This window comes from Panthera leo, chromosome A3 (assembly GCF_018350215.1).
Source record: "Panthera leo isolate Ple1 chromosome A3, P.leo_Ple1_pat1.1, whole genome shotgun sequence".
Classification (NCBI taxonomy): domain Eukaryota; kingdom Metazoa; phylum Chordata; class Mammalia; order Carnivora; family Felidae; genus Panthera; species Panthera leo.
The window spans coordinates 9311377-9331294 of NC_056681.1; the positions used below are offsets into that span (position 1 = coordinate 9311377).

The window sequence follows — 19918 nt, forward strand, 5'->3', positions numbered from 1 at the left end:
GGACTGTCTCCCTACCCCGCACCCCAAATCCACAACCCAACTTTGGCCGGAGAGGCAAGAAACAGACTGGGAGAAAGTTAGGGGTGGGGTAGAGGGTGGAGGAAAAAAAAGTTTAAGGAGGGAAGGCTTGGTGGGACAGCTTCCCCCCCACCCAAGCGGAGCCTGCAAAGGGGAGGATTTGGGAGATGGGAGAAGGAGAGAGAGGGGATGGGGTTATTCGCGGGGCAGAGAGGGGCGCCCGGCGCGAACTCCCCCCACAGCTCAGGGGGTGGCGTCCTGGGGCACCCGGGGGCTGGGAGGGCGGGCGAGGAGCTCGGTGCGCCCCGCAGCCCCGAAGCGGAGCCGAGTCTCTTACCTGCCGCCCGCTTGGGTGCCTGCTGTTTCCTCCTTGGCATCGCTCTACTTCGCTCCAGTCCTACTTCTGGCGCCCCAGCCCCGAGCCGCGCGCGGGGGCCCGCTGCTCGCTCGCCTCTCTGGGTGTCCTCCGCCTCCTGCCCGGTGGCTCCTAGGGCGTCACTCGGCCTCTGTCCCCCTGGCGATCCCCCCTGCAACTCCTCCACCACGGGCCAGAGACCCCCCTCTCCGGGCGGCAGACACGGGTGGCTTGTGCCGGCTGGTTTGAAGCAGAGGTTGGTTCTGCCGTGTTTGTTTGTTTGTTTGTTTTGGATTTTGTTTTCCTCTCTCTCTCTCTCTCTCTTTTTGTTTTTGCTTTTTTGGAAATTTTTGGTTTTTGGTTTTTTTTTTTTCTTTTTCTTTTTTTTTTTTTGGTGACTGTTGAGACACTTGATTTCTTTATTAAACATCCAAGACCGGGTTCGGATGGAAGGGACGAGGGGCGCACACGCGCCACACGCACACGCGCGCGTAAAGATAAGGGGGAAAAAAGGCAATCCTGGGAAGGTAGTGGTTTCTTCTTCTTTTTCTTCTTCTTCCTCCTCCTCCTCTCCTCCTCCTCCTCCTCCTCCTCCTCCTCCTCCTCCTCCTCCTCGCCGGTCTCTATGGCGGATTCGCGCTGGGGGAGAGAGATCACTCACTGTAGATTTGCGGCCGCTGTCAGATTCCCGTCGGTGAATGATATGCGAGAGGACAGGAGCGGGTTTGGGAAAGACAGAAAATCTGGAATTCACTCACTCACTCACACACACTCACACGCACGCAGACACACACACAGACACACGCACACACACGCGCACGCACTCGCGCTTCCTCTCACACACTCACACCCCCCACATATGCGCGCACACACACACACACACACGCACGCACGCTCACACACTCACACACTCACACACACAAGACAGGGCGAGGCGATTCCAGCAAACATCGATCCCGCTGAACAAACTGAACATTAACAAACTCCTCCTCCTCCTCGTCTCCCCGCGACCTGATGACAGGGAGAAATTTACTCCCCAGCCGCAGAGCGCCAGGCAGAGGGAGTCTATTAAAGGGACAGTGTCCCGCCGCGGAGAGGGGCTGGGGGCGGGGACCCCGCGCGCCCGCGGCTCCTCGCGGCGCCCCCTTAGCTGGGGCGAGGACTTGCCCACCCCCCCCCCCCCCCGGCGCGGGGGACACCGGCGGGGGAGGGGGCAGGACCCGCAGGGTTGCGGGGAGGAAAGGGGGGCAGGGTGAGGGCCAAACTCCGCAGCTGGGAAGGGAGCCGCGGGCCGGGGGGGGGGGGGGCGGGGGGGTGCCGGGTTAGCCGACCTGCAGGGCCGTTAACAATACTTATTCGGAAGGTGAGAACTTAGGTCGGCTCCGGGCAGGCGGGGAAGGGGGACGGCGCCTTATCCAGCAATGACCTCCATCCCCCAAGTCTCTTAATCTGACCGCGAAGATGTACTCCCCACCCCCACCGCAAGTTCAACGCCCCCGCCCCTCCCGCCTTCCTTCTATTCCGTGGATGGTCAGAAAAGCAAAAAATCTCCCATCTGCCTCCTTGATAATTTAATCCCATATTCTCTTTGTTTTGTTTACATAGTATTTATTGAGCACCTACTATGTGTGTGCCTGTTCTGGAGACACAGAAGCTACAGAGAAAGGGAAGATCCTGGCCTCTTAGTGTTTATATTCTGATGGGGGAGCAGAAATGTCACCCTCAGATGTCCAGTCTTTGCATAAATGTCACCTTCTCCCAGAGGTCCATCTTACTTGAAATGTTCACTTTCACACACACACACACACACACACACACACACACACACACTGTGTCCCATTTCTCTATTTTATTTTTCTCTACTGGTCATATCGATATCACATACATTATATATAGGTTTCTATTTTGTTTATTGTCCTAGTTCTTTTCTTGGAATATAGGCTCTGTTGGGAAGAGGGACTTTGCCTCTTTTGTTCACTGTTCCATCCCCAGTGATGGGAAGGGACAAGACATATAGTAGGTTCCCAATATAATATTTGTTGAATGAATGAAAAGCAGGCAAATACACAAGATAATTGCAGAGCGATAAGCTCCACGGACATGTTTAAGTAGGGTCTGTGACAGTGTCTGAAAGAGGGAGTAGCTTTAGACTCGATGCGGGAGAGGTCAGTAGAGCTGAGACAGATTCCAGCCAACACATGATTGTTGAGCCCAGTGTGGGCCAGGCCCCTGCCTAGGTGCTGAGGACAGGTCTGACCTGGATCCTGCCCTCAAGAACTCTCATTCCCATGGGAGAGACGACTAAAGAGGCAAGTGATGTGTGTGGGGCAGGAGGTATACTTAGGAGGGCAATCGACTTGGACTTGGAGGAAGAGAGTTTGCTTATGAGGAAGAGCTTCATGGGGAGAGTTAAGTCTAAGCTGCTTCCTAAATATGAAGGAGCGAGGCAAAGTGGAACTCAGACAGCCAAAGCCTTAGAGTAAGAAAGCAGGCATTGTCCAGGGCTTCCCCAGACAGGGCTCTGGCTGCCTGCACCCAAATCCCCTGAGGCCCTTGTTAAGATGCACATTCCTAGGCCTTACCCCAGAAGATGATCTAACCCCAGCTCCACTGACATTCGGGGCCATAATTCTTTGTTGTGGAAGCTGTCCTGTGCAATAGCAGCGTTTGGCAGGAACCCCTGCCTTTACCCACTAGATGCCGGACCCTTCCACCCCAGTCCTGCCAACCAAATTTTCTCCAGACCTTGTCCAGTGTTCCCCACCACCAGGGGACAAAATTGCCCCCTGGTTGAGGATCACTGCTCTAGACCCTCTGAATCAGAAACTTCTGGAACAGGGCTTAGGGAGTCTGTGTTTTGAACAAGTGATTCTCCTGCTCACTCCAGTTTGAGAACTTCTGCTAAAAATAGCCTTTGTTCTTTTGGAGCCAGACATATACAATATGTTTACAATATTGTACTATACAATTGTATACTGTAACATAATACATTATAGATAATATATGTTACAATATACAAGGACAATTGTATATTGTATATACAACTGTATACTGGAACATATATTATCTATAATATATTATGTTACAATATACTATACGTATACCATATTATATGACTATAAAGCAAGCTCAGGCTTAGGTATTTTATAACTTAGGATTTCAAGGCGCGGCACTGTTACCGTGGTCACTGTGATGAGGTTTCACCTGGGTCTACTCCTCACTACCCGCCCCCCAACCACGTACCCATCTCGATCAAGTATAACAGGGATGCCCAGCACTTAAACCCATCTACCTACTTTGCCCTCTCTTGTGGGGAATGACCTAGGGTGACCTGTTCCACAGATATTTTTCTGAATGGTTCTTTTAGGGGCTGTAGGAAACATAACTTTCCCCACCCTACTAGTCACATGCCATTGTCACTGTTTGTAAAGGGCTGATTAATCTTGTTTGTTGTCGAATCATTCTTAACATCCACACTTGGGGGGAGGCACGTGCTCATTTATCCCTTTCATGTAGGTGACACAAGGTGACTCCCCTGCCCTAAATCGCCCAACTGGCCTCCACCCATGACCAACTGTCACCCAATCCCAGCCTAGCCCTTAGGCAACTGAGGCACAGAAAGACCTCCTGCCTAGTTGACAATGTCAGCAAAAGGGTATTAATGCTAATTCATTCTAATTCCCTCCCACACCTTTAAGGAGTGCCAGGGGCCACAGCTTACTAAGTAAAACCCCCAGTCCCGTGGGCCAGGGACCACAGTTACAGGATCAGGACATACAGACCTAAGGCCTGAGCAGAAGAAAAGACCGCAGTTTCAGCGAGCTCACCGTGAATCCTCCCTGGAAGAGCCCTATGCCTGCTGACTGGGTGTTGGTACTATGTGCAATCATTTAACCGGCGTCTACTGTGTTAGGTGCCTGGCATTGCACCAAGTACAGGAGAGGCTGGAATGTATAAGATAGGATCCCTGCCTTCAAAAGGCTTCTGTTAAAATGACCTCCCAAAGACTTGGCGCTGGACCCGCCCTTGGAGAGGATGAGGAGGGAAATGGGTCAGAGTAACTGACTTTGGGCTATAGAATCTCTCCCCGCCTCTCTCCAGGGTTCGTCTCTTACATTCTTACTTACATTCTTACTTTAATTTGTATTTTTCGCCCTACTGCTACTGTTGTAGAGTATTTAGCTTGGTTATCAGCAAGGAAGATTTTGTCTACCCCAGGTGGATGCATAACACAATGGTACCCAGATACTGTTCAGTGGCGTACACATGACATTGGAAAACGTGAATCGCACAGCGAAAAGGTTATTCCCTTTCGTTTCTCTTTCAATCCGAGAACGTCTCAGTTCGGTGCGAGGTGCAACTTTTATGCCTAACAATTGCTGACTTTTCTCAACCAAGAAACCGCAGATCTCAGGCTTAGAAGCTTGGGAGGGGCAAGAGTTACCTGGCTAGACTCTTCAAAAAGTGGTTTGTTTTTATTGAAGTCACCCTAAGTTTTTACTTCTATCTTAGCGCAAGACACTGCTCTCCATTTATGGTAGTGATCTGAAGTTTGATATAATTTATGGGTTTAAAAAATAAATATAGCTAAGGAATGAGGGAAGAAATAATGGTTCAAGGGGATGTGGAGATTGCAAAATGTGAAAAAGGTGGTATAGGCATGACTAGAATTTGCAAAATACTTTGTTAAACCACAGACTCTGGCACTTTTGGAAACTTCTTCCAAGAGCTGGTGGCTTAGAATAATGCTATGTTTGGGTCTCCAGGGAACGTAGCATCCTCAGATCTAACACTCAAACTCTGGGATGTGTAAAGGCATGAACTGATTGGAATGAGGCAAGCGTATCTTCTAGAACACGGATTCCCACACTGGCTCAATGTCAGAATCACCTGGGGATTTTTTTTCTCAAGATAAAGAGGCGGGGGCACCACCCTAGAATTACTGAATTAGATCCCAGGGTGGGGCCCGAAAATCTGAAATTTTAAAAGTTCCCAGGTGATATTGATAAGGTGCCAGGCATGGGTACCTCCCCCTTTGCAGAAGCTGAATTTTGTAACAAGTGAATCAAGTTAGTAGAAGTCATTGCACACAAGCAAGAACCAGGGTGTCTGTTCTTGGATTCACACAAAAGGGCGGCTATGGAGCCCTCTCACTGCACCCGTGGACCCTGTGAACGCCCCCATTAAAAGCACGTTTCTATCCTACTGATTTTTGTTGTTGCTAGTTTGCCTGTCTTATCACTGGACTCCAACCCGATGCAATTAAAACCACCACTTGCCACGTGCCTACCTTGAGCTTGGCACTTCCTGAATGAGTGGGCACTGGGGCAGCCCGTGGGATTCTGGAGCGGAGGGAGAATGCCTCAGTTAACGCAACACCTCCTATCCCAGCTCCAGGGCTTTTGCGTCTTCTCTTTCTGGAAAGATCCCTCCCCCAGGTCTGTTTTTCCTCCTTACTCTAAACTCAGAGGTCATCTCCTTTTGCCCCGGCCATTTGTGCCATTCTTTGTCTTATCTTTCATGGCAGTTATGACCATCTGTATCTTCTTCACATATTTGCCTATGTATTATCGGTCTTTCCTAATTAAAATGTAAGTTCTGTTCACCTCTATATCCTCAAGTCCAGCACAGTATTGGTGCTCAGTGAAAATTTGTGGACCGATTGAATACCAAGTGGAACATTCTTGCAAAGAAGGATGCACAGAAAAAAAAAAAAAAAGATTTGGGCCCATTGTAGGGCCTTCATTAGACATGGGTATAGAGCATTTCAGCTTGTGCGCCTCTTTTCCAAGTGATGCTGTCCTCCCTTCCCCAACTTCCCTCCCTTTTCCCCCTTTTCTCTCTCTTGTCTATTACCTCCTTCAGATCCCCCCTTAAATACCACCTCCTTCAGGCAGGCTTCCCGGGTGGACTCCAAGTGATTCAAACTTCTCTATCCCTGTCTTCTTAAAACAAAGAGTCATTATAGAGTATGATTCCAAATACATGAATAGACAAAAAGGCAGAACCAATCTATGCTTGGATATCAGGGTAGTGGTTACCTATGAAAGTGAGCACGAAGAGGCTACTGGGGGTGGGGTGGGGGCTTTCATTGTTCTTAACCAGGATGTTGTTGAGTGTGTCCGTTCTGTAAAAATTAATTCAGCTGCATGCTTATGATTTATGTGCTTCTATACGTGTACATAATGCTTCAATTAAAAAAAAAAAAAAAGCAGTGTTCTCAAACTTTGCTGTGTATCACAGTCAACTGGGGTGATTGAAAAAACTCAATGCCTAGGTCTTACCCCAGACTCATTACATCAGTCTGTGGGGGCAGGATCCAGCCATCAGTATTTTTAAAGCCCCCAGATGATTCCAACATGCGGCCAAGTTTGAGAGCCAGTGTAACATACGATTTTGCCCTTGAGGATATAATTCATTGCTTTCCTCTTGTGTCATTTAACTCATTCAGGACATCCCTCTTACCAGTACTGTTTTGTAAAAACTTTAAGGTGGCAGTCTTGGGTTATTTTCTTCCTTCCCACGACACCTGGTAAGGCATCATATTGGTGGGGAGAACCAGACAAGAGGAAGTACCAGATGGATCATGGAAAGCAATGGGAAGAAAATAAGGTGGGGGTGTTGGGACAGAGGGTAAGGGGTTGGGGCAGGACAATTCAGAGTGGGAGTCATGGAGAGCCTTTCTGAGAAGGGAACATTGAAACAGAAATCTGGAATACACAAGGCAGCCAACCAGGAGCCAAGGCTTGAAATCAGAAGAGATTTCTGTGTTTCCAGAACACAAAGGATACAGCGATAGGGGGTCCAGATTCCGAGAGCCAGCCAGGGAGAGGGGAGCGGAACGGATGTAGGAGAAGTGGGGTGTGGCTGGGTCACCGGGGATATCATGGGTCCTAATATCAAGTATGAGTTTTATTCTCTGCCGTTGATAAACGCCAGTTCATTTATTTACATCCCGAAACAGCTAGTCCAGTAGAGTGGATTTGTTCAACCAACACGGAAGAGAATCTGTCTTGTTCTGCTCGGTGGGAATTTGCTCTCTGAAAACTGCCAAGGCCGGTGACAGTAGAGTCTGGAGACAGTCAGGCATTGGCAAGCTTGCTTCTAAGGAAATAGCCTCTAAAAGTTGGTGGGCTCTCATTTTGAAAACTGTTTGGATTCGGCTGGGCGTAGAATTTCACAACAACAATTAAGCACTGTGTGTTTCTCAGGTGGGCCCATTGCGGAGTGGGCGGGCCGGGAGTACAGGGGCCGGTGCATTGAACATACATCGCATTTCTCCCTCGGACGCGGCTACCTGCAGTGGTGACAGTGTTTTTGCCGGCGCGGAAGAATCCAGACCACGTCGCTGGCCCGGTACTCCATTGCTCGACTTCATTAACCACAGGAAGACATTAAGTGAATGTAAGGACCAGAACAGCCTGGAAACCATGTGAGGAGGAGCCTTTAAGTTCTGGGCTCTGGTATATTTTATGCCACCTCGACTATGCATCAAGCTCTCCTTCCTGGACTCATTAGAACTGTGTGCCCAAAAGTACCCCTCAACTCTCAGAAGCAAATAGAGAATGATATAATTCACTCTGAGAACACCTTTCTGTCTTATCCGGAGCATGTCTTATCTATTATGATTAGGCATTAGGCATCCTATTGTCCTGAAAATTTCATGAGATTCTCCCCTTGCTTGCTAGGATTATGTCAAAGTGACTTGTCCTGGATGCTGTTTTCGCCCATTAATACAACTTGTCTCCTCTCCTTAACCATTGCTGGGAAGGCCAACACAGCGAGGGAACCCACAGGCTTAAAATGGTCAAATAGTTCAAGACTGTTGCAAATCCTCTGCTGAGAAGGCCTGTGTTGTCTTGCTTTGGGTTCCCTGAGAAGCAGACCCCGAGATAAAGATTTGAAAGCGAGTAGTCTGTTTGGTACATGAGCTTAGAAAACTCCAGTAGGAAAGGAGGAAAGTGAACACAGTAAGGCTATCAATATGCAGTGTGTGGTCAAGCGGGTGCTCACTGTGGGTAACAAACCTTAATCCTGCTGGGGAGTCAGTGGAACTTAATGTACTTCTGAGATATCCCTCTCGAAGAGCGAGAGAGCTGGGGTATTTACCCGTCAGTGCCTGCCAGTCATTGCATAGATGTTGTTCCCGGCCTTCCCTGCAGGCAAAGAGCCACCGGTGCGGGTGGTTCGATGGGGGTGTGAAGAAATGGGCAGGGCACCAGGTGGGCACCCAGGAAGAAAGAGAAATGTAGATTTGGAATCAGACCTGCACTGGAAAAAAATATTTCTGCTACTTACTTGCTAAGACTACAACCTTGGGCAAGTTGTGTAGCCTCTCTGAGCCTCAGTTTTCCCATGTGTGAAATGGGGACGATTAAATGTGCCACCGATTCCATTCAGGGGCACAGAGAGGAATTTTAAACTAATGTAAAATCCACAGCATGACGCCCGCACATAGATAGGACTCCCAGGTCTTTGGCTTTTTCATTATAAGTATTCGTTGATCGACTATTGTTCAGAGTGCTTTCGGACATAGATATGCCTGAGGTCTAATCTAATCTGTGCTGGGGGATAAAGCGAACATCAACTCAATCGTCTCCACGTGCAAGGGCACCAGTTTACAGAAGCCAGTCAGGGGAGGTCGGATCCTTACGTGGTGAAGGCAGCAGACCACAGATCCAAGCCACTGGCAGCAGAAGCCTGCAGCCAGTGCCTTCCTCTCTCCACCTGAATGTCCCCTCCTCCCACTGACATTCATGTAGCACCTGCTCCAGGCGAGGCACTGGGCTGGGTACCGGGGATGCGGCAGGGAACAAGGCACCTGTGTGCTTCCTAAGGAACTTAAGAATCTAGGGCAAGAACAGCAAATTACAGTAACGATCGTAATAGTAGCTAACACTCAGGAAGCACGTGGTGCTGGGCACTGTTCTAGGCGCTTTGAAATAGGAACCTCTCAATCCCTTAAAACCATTCCATGAGGCAAAGGGCTTTCGTTGTCCCCACTTTACGTATGAGAAAACCGAGGCACGGAGAGGACAGGCAACTTACCCAAGGTTGTGGAGGCAGCAAGTGGGGAAGCTGGTTCAGACCCTGCAGGTGTGGCTCCAGCCAAGGGCCACCAATGGCCACGCATGAGTCACTCTCGGTGGTGCTGTGGCCTTGTCACGAGCTGATCGCCCTATTACGTTCCCTGTTCTGCTCTGCAGTTTCAGAATTCTTCAACGTTAGCCTGCGTACTTTTCTCCTGCAGAGTGAAAACAGATTCCTGGGCTCCCTGCAGGATCTCGAGGGATTTGAGTTGGTGGGATTTGAGAACGCGTATTCCTGACAAGCTCCTAAACGGCACGGATGCCGAAGCTCCACGGACCCCATTTTTTGGGCTGCCCGGTTTCCAACAGGGGTGATGTTTTTTCCTCCCAGGGGACATGTGACGATGTCTAGAGGTCGTCACAGTCCGGGGGGTGGCTACTGGCATCTAGTGGGTAGAGGCCAGGAGTGCGGCCTGATATTCACAGTGCCAAGGCCCCTCGCAGACAAAGCTGATCCAGCCCCAACACGTCGACTGGGCCGAGGCTGAGAACGCCGGGGTAGGTAGCCCAGCCTCAGCAATTAGGACCTAAAGAGGAGTCGCCTGGGGGTCTCGCTGAAAACACAGATTCTGATCAAATAGGTCTAGGGTGGCACCTGTGAGTCTGCATTTCCAAAAAGCTCAAACAGACACTGCAGACGCTTCTGATCCAGGGAACATGCTCTGAGCAGCAAAACCCAGGATACACCTTGTATAGGCACAGGTCTGGAATCAAAGCTGAGGACACAGCGAACTCCTAAGAAAGAAACCTGAACACCATCCTAAATTAGTTTGGAATAAAAGGAACTCTGAGTTTCAATAATCCTCTTAAAACTCCCTCTCCACCCCCCCCCCCCCCCCCCATAGCAAGATTTTTGGCCTTTAAAAACCTACACGGAGGCAGAAGGGCTCAGAGGAAGGAAATCTCCGTTCCTCTCTCTTTGAGGCAGTTAGGGGCTGATTTAAAATGAGGAAGGACAGAGCGTGGTCAGAACTGCCTCGCTTCAGTCCCCAAACATCAAATCGAGTCTATTGTTGCCCGGGATCGTGGCTTCTTTCCAAGAGCCGCGTGCTGACGGTGGGGTCTGCCTCTGCCTGACTTTCAGGTCTGCAAATGTGAAATGAGAAAGTGGCTGTTTTTAAAATGGTTGCTCTCTTGGGAAAGGGGTATGGGAGAAAATGGACTCTGTGCGTCCAGCCCTCCAGAGATGGCACCCCGGCCCCTGTGATAAATGGCAGCATTAACAAGGTTTGGTTGAGAGGGGACCCACAGATTTATGACTTCCTGTCTCCGCCAGCAGATGTCATTATGGCTGACGGAACAGAAGGCCTTTCAAGAGCTAGCTGGGGTGGAGCTCAGAGGAGGGGAAAAATAAAATAAAATAAAAGGCAGAAGCCAAAAGTAGTGTTTGTTCGGTGGTGCTATTGTTGAGACTGTTATTTTAGGGACACGGGGAAGTTCTACATTGTGCGCACGCCTTGTAATATCTCTGAGGTCCAGCTTTTGAAGGTTTAGGCAGAAACTCTCCCAGGAAGCACAAAGTTTAGCTTCACTCAAAAAAGAAAACCTTGCAGGGTTTCATTCCCGGCCCGTTTGTACCCTTGGATGAAGCAAACACTGCAGTGAATAAATGTATATTTTACCCTGGACCATCATTTTGATGGGTGTTTCAATATATTTGTTTTACAAATTCAGCAGCCTGTTCTGAAATTCGTTGCATATATGTATAGTTTGACCTATCTTAAAATGGTGTCTAGGATGTCATTGGTATTTCATGTGCCTCAATTTTTGGCTGTATTGAAAAATGGTAGAACGTTGGCACTTCTCATCGGGCCCCAAACCCATATTAACAGGTACGGTAATTACAGGTCAATTTCACATTTTCTCTTAGTAATCTTCATCTGAAGCTTTGCCTTCTGTAGGTAAAGGAAGCGTTTTTCATTTTTTTGTTTTTTCTGATTGATCGTCTTATTTAAAGGACACTTGAATGTGTTCTTTGGGCTCAGGTAATCAGTGCCCTAAACTATGGCCCAGAAGGAACAGCTCGGGTGACAGACACGGGGCTGTCTTTAGTCCCGTCTGCAGCAAATCATTCCCCGTCGTGGCCGCATGACGAGTGTCACTTGGCAGAAATGTAGAATCACGGAGGACTTCATGGAGGACAACCATGGGGGGTCTCCTTTGCCCCTGGCCTCTTAAAAAACCAAAAACCCATTTCAAGCAAAAATCTGATCGAGGGTCATCTTCTATAATTAATTAATAGCTATCATCTCAGTGTATATATTATAGGGAATATCTGATTTTCGAAATAACTCGCAGGGATGAAAACAGCCACTGCTATAGTTCCTTTCACAAACTACTTTGGAGTGGCGGTTGGTGATGTGTTTAATCCAGGCTCTGGAGACTCACGCTCTGAATTCTTTTTCTAGCGCTTTCACTCACTACTTGTGTTGTTCTGGGTAAGTTACTTAAGCTGCTTCCTCACCTATAAAAGGTGGACAATAATAGCCCCATCTCTTAGCAAATTTTTAAATGAGGATTGAATGCAGTGTTTGTGAAGTAATTAGCCAAGGGCCTGGGCCAGGATAGGAGCTCAATAAATTAGCTATTGTTATAATGATTAATGTTAAAATATCTCCACTCTTTACTATTTCACAGGTAGACACACAGAGACATAGACTGATTCATTGGCCACCCAGAAAAGAAATCCAATAATTATAATAACATTAATTGTAGCTGTCATATATTGAGTGCATACTAAGTGCCAGATATTGTGCTAAATGCTTTACATGCAAAATCTACTGAAATTAATCCTTACAAAAACTTTTTGGGGCCAAGTATTATCCCTCCCATTTTACATATAATGAAACTCCGACTGGATCCTTTAAGCCAATGGTTCTCAAACTGTGGTGTGCATCAGAATCACCCTCTGCAGCGCTTGTTAAAATAGATCTTGTTGGGTCCCATCCCCAGGGTCTCTGATTCAGTAGGTCTGGGGCGGTATGGGGTGGAGACCCAATGATTTTTATTGTGACAAGTTCCCTGGGTGATATTATTGTTGCTGGGGGCCATATTTGAGAACCGCTCGCTCGTTTAACTCGTTCAGGGTTGCACAATGAGTAGGTGGCAGAGTGAGTCTTCAAATTTAAAAATTTGCATAAATGGAAAAATGCACTCTTAACAAATACCCAGGTGACTTCAAATTTCCTGTTATCCGACTTTGGAATGCACGGCTGATGTGTGAATTCGTGGTGCACAATGGTTTGGATAGCTACTTGTCTGAGTTAAATATCCTGACCCATGAGGTTTCGCGGCACAAAGCAGTTCACAATACCCTCGGAGGAGAGGATTTCAGGAACATTTTTAGGAGGAGCACCAAGTACCTACATCATCGCCACTTAACCACCCGGACCCTCAGCACCTCTGCTGGGGTGCAGGAGAATGCGAGGGCTGTGACCCACTCCAGCTGGAGAACTCATTACGAGTTTCAAGATGGAGCCCAGCTGAGTAAGCCACACCTGGATGCCATCTGTCCCTGAGAGGCCCCGTGTCCCCTTGGTCTCTGACCTGAGAGGACTCTCAAAAGACAGCCCACCTGGACATCCGAGGGTCCTGGATATGTCTCCACGGAATGTCTAAGATCCAGCCTTTCCCACTGTATAGGTGAGCCTCTACCAACCAACCAGCCCAGGGGACCACTGGTACAGGCTCCCATCTAGAATAAGAAGAAGATAGGCTCTGGCTCACATTGCAGGGTTTGGGAACATAGAAGAGAGACCTCCAGAAGCACCTGGTGAAAGATGGGAATGGAGGCAGAGGATGCAGGCACAAAACCAAGATAAAGCCCAAAGTCCCTCAGTGGGTAAAGTAATCCAGCAAAGGGTCATGGGTACCTTCCTCATTTAGTTGCAAATGAAGAGAAGTGGAGTTCAAACACACAGGCAAGATTCACATCAAGGAATGTAAACACTCAGGGACTCGAATAAAAGAGGGGAACGGAGGAAAGTAAGTGGTACCCCTGATGGAGACGGAAACTGGTTGGTGAAAGGTTGTGAATTCCTATTGCCATGAGGCAGGACAGAGGAACAGAGAACGCACTGGATTTCAATCAGGAGCCTGGCATTTTAGTGCTCTGTAGAGAATGGCCCTGCCAATCTTTAAGGACCCTTCCTTTTCTGACATAGGAAGATACTATTTCCTCATTATGTCCACTCACTCACTCATTCATTCATTCATTCAGAAAATACTTGCTGAGCACATATCATGGAGCAGGTACCCAAGCACCCTTAGAGATATTGGGGGCAGGGATACACGGATCCAAAACCCTGCTCTCATGAACCCTATTCTCTAAGGAGAAGACCAAGATAAAATGAAGGAAGTCACGGTCTCTAATATATCAATTAGGAGGTGAAAAGTGGTATAGAGAAACATGAAGGAGAGAAGGTGATGTGCGTTGTTTCCATCCCCAACAATAATAGCACCATTGATAAGCATGCTTCGCTCACAAAGGATAGAACATGAAGTCAAACTGGCCTAAAGACAAAAGGAAAAATTTCGACTGCATGCAACTCAGAAGTCCAGGGGTTAATAGCTGTAATGGGCACTGCTCTTCGTCCTCCGTCATTTGCTCCATTCATCCTTTCGGACGCAACCCGACTTTCACACCAGTATCTAACTCTTCCCTGTTTAATCTGTGTATTTCTGGAAAGCAGCCCCCCTCCTCCCTGAAAAGCCAGGGCATGAGCCAGTCAGCACGTTCCATTCTCCCCTGATGACAGTGATTGGTTCTCAGGTGGGCAAAGGGTCCAATGAAGCTGAGTTTCTGAAATTTTGCTTGGGATCTTTCATGTAAGATACCTCGAGGGGAGTAATGTTACTGGCAGCCATTGTGTAACCATGAGGAGGCCTGCCTCAGAATGTAGTAGAGAGATGGAAAGAAAAAAGCAAAAACACCTAGGTTCTGGATGATACTGTCCATCCATCGGATAACGCACTCTCGAATGAATTATTCCTGTTTCTAGATTTACAGTTAAAAGAGGCAAAAAACCCATCCCCTTTATGGCTTAGAACCATTTAAGTTGGGTTTTCTGTTCTTTTTTTTTTTTTTTTTTTTTAACGTTTATTTATTTTTGAGACAAAGAGAGACAGAGCATGAACAGGGGAGGGGCAGAGAGAGAAGGAGGCACAGAATCTGAAACAGGCTCCAGGCTCCGAGCTGTCAGCACAGAGCCCGACGCGGGGCTCGAACTCACGGACCGTGAGATCATGACCTGAGCCGAAGTCGGACGCTCAACCGACCGAGCCACCCAGGCGCCCCTGGTTTTCTGTTCTTTTAAATAGAGAGAGCCCTGGAATTAAAACATCTAGTTCAGAAACAGCTACATCCAAGTGCTTATCAATGACCTCAAAGATCTCTGCACAGTTTTCCTTCTGTGTGGGCTTCCCTCTCAGCCTGGCTCTTCCCATGCTGACCACCAGCAACCTCAGGCCCACGTTGTTTTTTCTGGAAATGCCTGGAAGGTTTTGCACTCATTCTGGCTGAATTAGCTTAGGACATGTATCGATTTCCAGACCAACCACTAGGCCAGGGGGATGGAATACTGCTGACCCTCTCTCGGGGCCAGGGATGCTACCTGGCTCACTAAAATCACATTGTTTGAGAGAATTGGTTCTTCCAAGAAAAATTAAGAAGTTGTTACCAGAAGGGTGAGGCATGGATGCTGGACAATCAGAAGCTACAAAAATTCACTATAATATCTAACTTTTTAAAAAAATGTTTTAATGTTTATTTTTGAGAGAGAGAGAAAGACGGGGGTGGGGGGAGGGGCAGAGAGAGAGGGAGACACAGAATCCGAAGCAGGCTCCAGGCTCGGTGCTGTCAGCACAGAGCCCAATACGGGCCCCGAACCCACAAACTGCGAGATCATGACCTGAGCCAAAGTTGGTGCTTAACTGACTGAGCCACCCAGGTGCCCCTCTAACTTTGTATTTTTGTGCCTCACTTTCCCCATTGGTAAAATGAAGAGTTGAGAGAAAGTGATAACCCACAACGTTTTTTTACCACCGAGGACCCTCTTACTTGCTCTCCTCTGCTGCCCATGGTGGAGACCAAATTAAATAAAATTTAAAAGATTTAGTCTATCATTCATCCGTCATCACTGATACATCCATCCACCATTTGACAAACCTTTGTTGACTATCCACTTGGGATCATATTAATGAAAGAGATTGGAAGATCCACTCTCTTCAATGAAATCTGATGGGGGGGAGCATGTCTGCTGGTGCTTTTCTTTCTGGGCTGAAAAGCCAGAAGCTCGATAGAAGAGTGTTTTGTGTTCACGTCTCTTCTACTTGGAATGGGGCATGTGATGCCTGGAGTTGATACAAAAAATCTTGCAACCAGGGGGTGATATATATCAAGGGTCAGCAAGCTGAGCACAGGAGGGACAGGAGGGACAGGGGGGACAGTCACAGCGTGGGGCCACGATGGTTTGCACCATCCCGGGGTCTCTATATCAAACCTAGACTCATATGCGTCCAGGTTTCTTACTAGGTGAGATCATTCAAAGCTTCATTGTTTAAACCACAGTTAAAAGTGCTCTGTTCCTTGCAGTTAAATGCATTCCTAACTGATACACTCAGATCCAACAGGTGCCCCAAGCAGCTTGTGGTATGAAAATGTCCAGTGAAATAATAATTCCAAGTGTCACATGTGTCCTGAAGAAGGAGCACAGAGGTTGATATCGGGAAACTGATCATTCAAAGAAACTGCACTTAACAAGTAATAACGTATTTCTACCATGTTAGAGAATTAGATCAGAGGTTGAAAATGGTTCTTCAAGGACCACACAGTTAATATTTCGGCTTTGCAGCCCTGTCGGCCTCTGTTAGAGCTACTCAGTTCTGCTGGTGTTTTGCAACTGCAGCATAGACAATATGGAAATGAGTGGGCGTGGCTGCGCGCCAACAAAACTTTATTTACAAAAAACAAGCAGCTGGCTAGATCGGCCTAAGGGCCACCCTTCACTTGTTGACTCCTGAATTAGATATACATATCGAGTATTGGCTAAAAATGGGCACTCGGCTGGGGCTTGTAATACACTCATTAAAATGTGGCAAATCTCTCAAAAGTCTACTTTACAGATTTCCCAATGCCAGGTCTTTAAGCTCACACGTTCTGTGACTCAGTGATTCCTCCATCCCGTCTTCTTTTCCTCCCACAAAAGTGAATTGAGGGGCGGGTCCCCTGGACAGCTGCCCGGGGTGCTAATCTATAAAGAGCTTAACGGGGGAAGTTGGGAAAATAAACATTTGCCTTTCTCTGACAGAAAAATAGACCACTGTACGGTGAAACGGGCAAACACACAAAAATATAACATTTGTTAGCCCTGTAATGTTTTTGGTGAGGATTTTTGTAACTAACATACACTGCGAACATACAAAGTAGTTAGCTCCAAGATGGCAGTTGTGGTTAGCAGAAATTCCGGAACCACATAACGGGTGGTGTACTGTGATTTACAAGGGATGTGATTTATATTGCAAATATTAAGCCTTTTAATATACCTCCCAAGAAGTTTGCTCGGCTCACAAAAGTCACAATAGAACGCCGAAGAAAAACTGAAAGTGCTGAAAAGTTGGATATATTTTGTCTGACTTCTTTAAAAAATATATTGATTCTGTTTCCACCAATGCAAGCAAATTGTAAGTAGTTCTGATCCTGGGGGGCGGGGGGGAGTCTTAAAAGAAAATCAGATCTTCTCCAACCTCACTAGCAATATCTTGGATAAATTAAAAAAAATTTTTTTTTAGCGTTATTTATTTTTGAGAGAGGGAGAGAGACAGAGCGTGAGCCGGGGAGAAGCAGAGAGCAGAGAGAGAGAGAGGGAGACACAGAATCCGAAGCAGGCTTCAGGCTCTGAACTGTCAGCACAGAGCCCGACGCGGGGCTCGAACCCACAGACTGTGAGATCATGACCTGAGCTGAAGTCAGATGCTCAACCGACTAAGCCCCCCAGGCGCCCCACTCTTGGACAAATTTTTAAAGCACAGAGGGTTGAAAAGTCACTGGATTATTGAGCCCCGTGGCTCTCGTTAGATTAAGGCCCACGAACTCAACTGCCCGTTGTATCCAGGAAACTTCCATCATGGAATGCGTTGGATCTAGGGAATGGGGAATGGTGGGACTGAGGCATACTGGAGAGCTTATGCCCTGTCAAGAGGAGGCAACCTCTCTACAAAATCCATATAGGATTCCAGTCTGTTGTTTTCCCTGTTAGGAAAAATCTCTAGATCTTTAGAAAATAATTTTTAAAAAAGTGTTCAATTTTATAAATTCTGTGCAAACCAAGTAAAACATGGTTGTAGCTCAATCGTGCCTTAGACTGTAAGTCTCTCTCCCTTCACACACACACGCACACACACACACACACATCCAGCCACACTCTCTCTTCCAGGCAAAACCATACATTCCTTCCACACCGTAGTCAGAAGATGCCGGACAATGTTCAGGTCGAGCCATACATCTTAACTGATCGGATTTCTCAACTCTGCTTCTCCCAGACAAGATGAATTGTTGTAGAACAAGGCATCCCTTCCCGTATCTCACGCTCTGGATCTATTAGTGTCGCTATTTATGGAGAGGAGAGAAGAGAGTGATAATTTATACATACATTTGTTTTGTAAAAATTATACTCCAATCCTCTGATTGGCTTGCGTCCCCCAGAATATCACTTCTCTGTGATAGATGGTGTGGCTGCAAGGGGAAATGCTAAATTGGTTAAGAATTTCAAATTTTTATATTGCCGCTATAGCAAACCGTGTCATCTACTGAGCATGGTTTTTTTCCCCTTCCCAAAATGCCACAAAAAGCAAAGCGATCACAACAATTTACACATGCCAAACACATTTGTCTGATCAACAACATAGAAAGAACTGCAAAAGAAATACCCCTCCTGTACAGAAACACAGGATTTAATCTGGTTTTAATCCTGAAATATCATATTTTGAAACGTTTTGTTTAGGCAGAAGACAAAGCTGATATAAAGGAGAGGAGTGACAACAATCCTACTCCAGGCACTTAAAAAGTTGGGAGTTGTGAAGCACTTTGGGAAGAAAAAAATACTACATTTACTCATGTTAAAGAAATGTTTCTGCATTTAGTGTAAAAAAAAAATGCTTCCAAGATGATAATGAGCAAAGCAAGATTTCCAAGTCAGGTGCAATCCTAAACTGAGCTGCTATATGCTGTAGGAAGATACTTTGGGGCACTAAATCATAAAACAAAGTAATTGAATTGTTTGGTGTAGTGGACTCCAGTTACTGTTGCTATCTAACTTCTATTTGTCTTCCTCATTCAGATAACACCACTTGGAGTTCGATTCTCTCCCATGGTCAGCCATGTTGTTTTTGCAGTATTGACCTTTGCCCCAGCTTATGGGACGGACCCTGACTGGCTAAAGCCTATAATCCTATCCTATTCTATGCCATCTCATCCTACTGGCTACCATGATTTGGTCCATGATGGCAGAAACCCAGTCAGAACAAACGAAACCTGTGTAGAAGTTTTCCAGGGCTTCTGGGAAAAATTAAGGGCCTCTCTCCCCCTTGAGAGCCAATCCTTCTGTGGTCCGCATAGTGTGAAGATATAAAGATGTGAACAGCCTCTTTACTACTAACATGGAAGACCATGGAACCGCCAACAGGAACCTGTGTGAGGCCTGAAGAAGTAGGTGATGGCTTCTACCATGGAAGGTAGAAGGCAGAAGGAAATATGGAGCGGAACAAAGCTGGTCCTTGATGATACTACATCGAAGTGTTCCTGAAGCTAGCATCATCCCCGGCCTTTTCAGCGATGCAAGTTTATACACCACATTATTCTTCCAACCATTTTGAGCGGGATTTCCTGTCATTTTCATTAGAGGGGCTTCTAACTCAAATTTTGGTTTTGTCAAATTGATGACAGGTTACTACCCTCTCAGTGAGTTATCCTGGGAAAACGGGGTCATACCGTGGGTTTCTCCTTCACTATTTTATTTAGTGTGTTGTTTTCAAATGGATACCTTACCTTCTTAAATCATTTTCCTACTAGTCTCCTTGTCCACACTTTACAACGCACATCAAGTACCGCCTTCCCTATGTATTAATTACTGAGCAAGAATTATAAACACTGGAGTTTTATCTCTGTTGAGGCTTCCCCAAGTAGTGGCTAAGAGCACATGTGTTACATTACACAGACATGATTTTGACCCCTGGCTTTATAATTTACTAGCTATCTGACTTTGGACAATTTACCTAAACTCTCTAAGACATTTCTCCCAACCTGTAAAAATATTGTTAATAATAACATCTTGTCTTAGGCAACTTTGTGAAGACAGAATGAGATAATTCATGTATAACATTTACCATGGTGCTTGGCACAGAATAAATGCTCAATAAATGTTGCTGCTGTTGTTATTAGTGTTATTATACTTATCAAGGA

At 46.8% G+C, this 19918-nt stretch overlaps 1 protein-coding gene and 1 long non-coding RNA gene across 4 annotated transcripts in view; one reads left to right on the forward strand and one right to left on the reverse strand.

Moving 5' to 3' along the window:
- The window catches only part of TSHZ2 (teashirt zinc finger homeobox 2), a 405034-nt gene extending 404019 nt beyond the window's left edge, over window positions 1-1015 (reverse strand). For 2 of the 3 annotated variants that reach the window (XM_042930640.1, XM_042930639.1), the window contains exon 1: window positions 356-920. In XM_042930640.1, coding sequence (XP_042786574.1) covers window positions 356-803 — 448 coding nt within the window. In that variant the 5' untranslated portion in view covers window positions 804-920. Of the gene's footprint in view, window positions 1-355; window positions 931-968 lie in introns of those variants that run through there. The other variant, XM_042930642.1, reaches the window with a different exon arrangement.
- On the forward strand, window positions 541-19880 carry LOC122215402. The gene is made up of 2 exons (XR_006200358.1): window positions 541-629; window positions 18798-19880. It is a non-coding gene; the product is annotated as an uncharacterized LOC122215402 (long non-coding RNA).
- The last annotated feature ends 38 nt before the right edge of the window (window positions 19881-19918 follow it).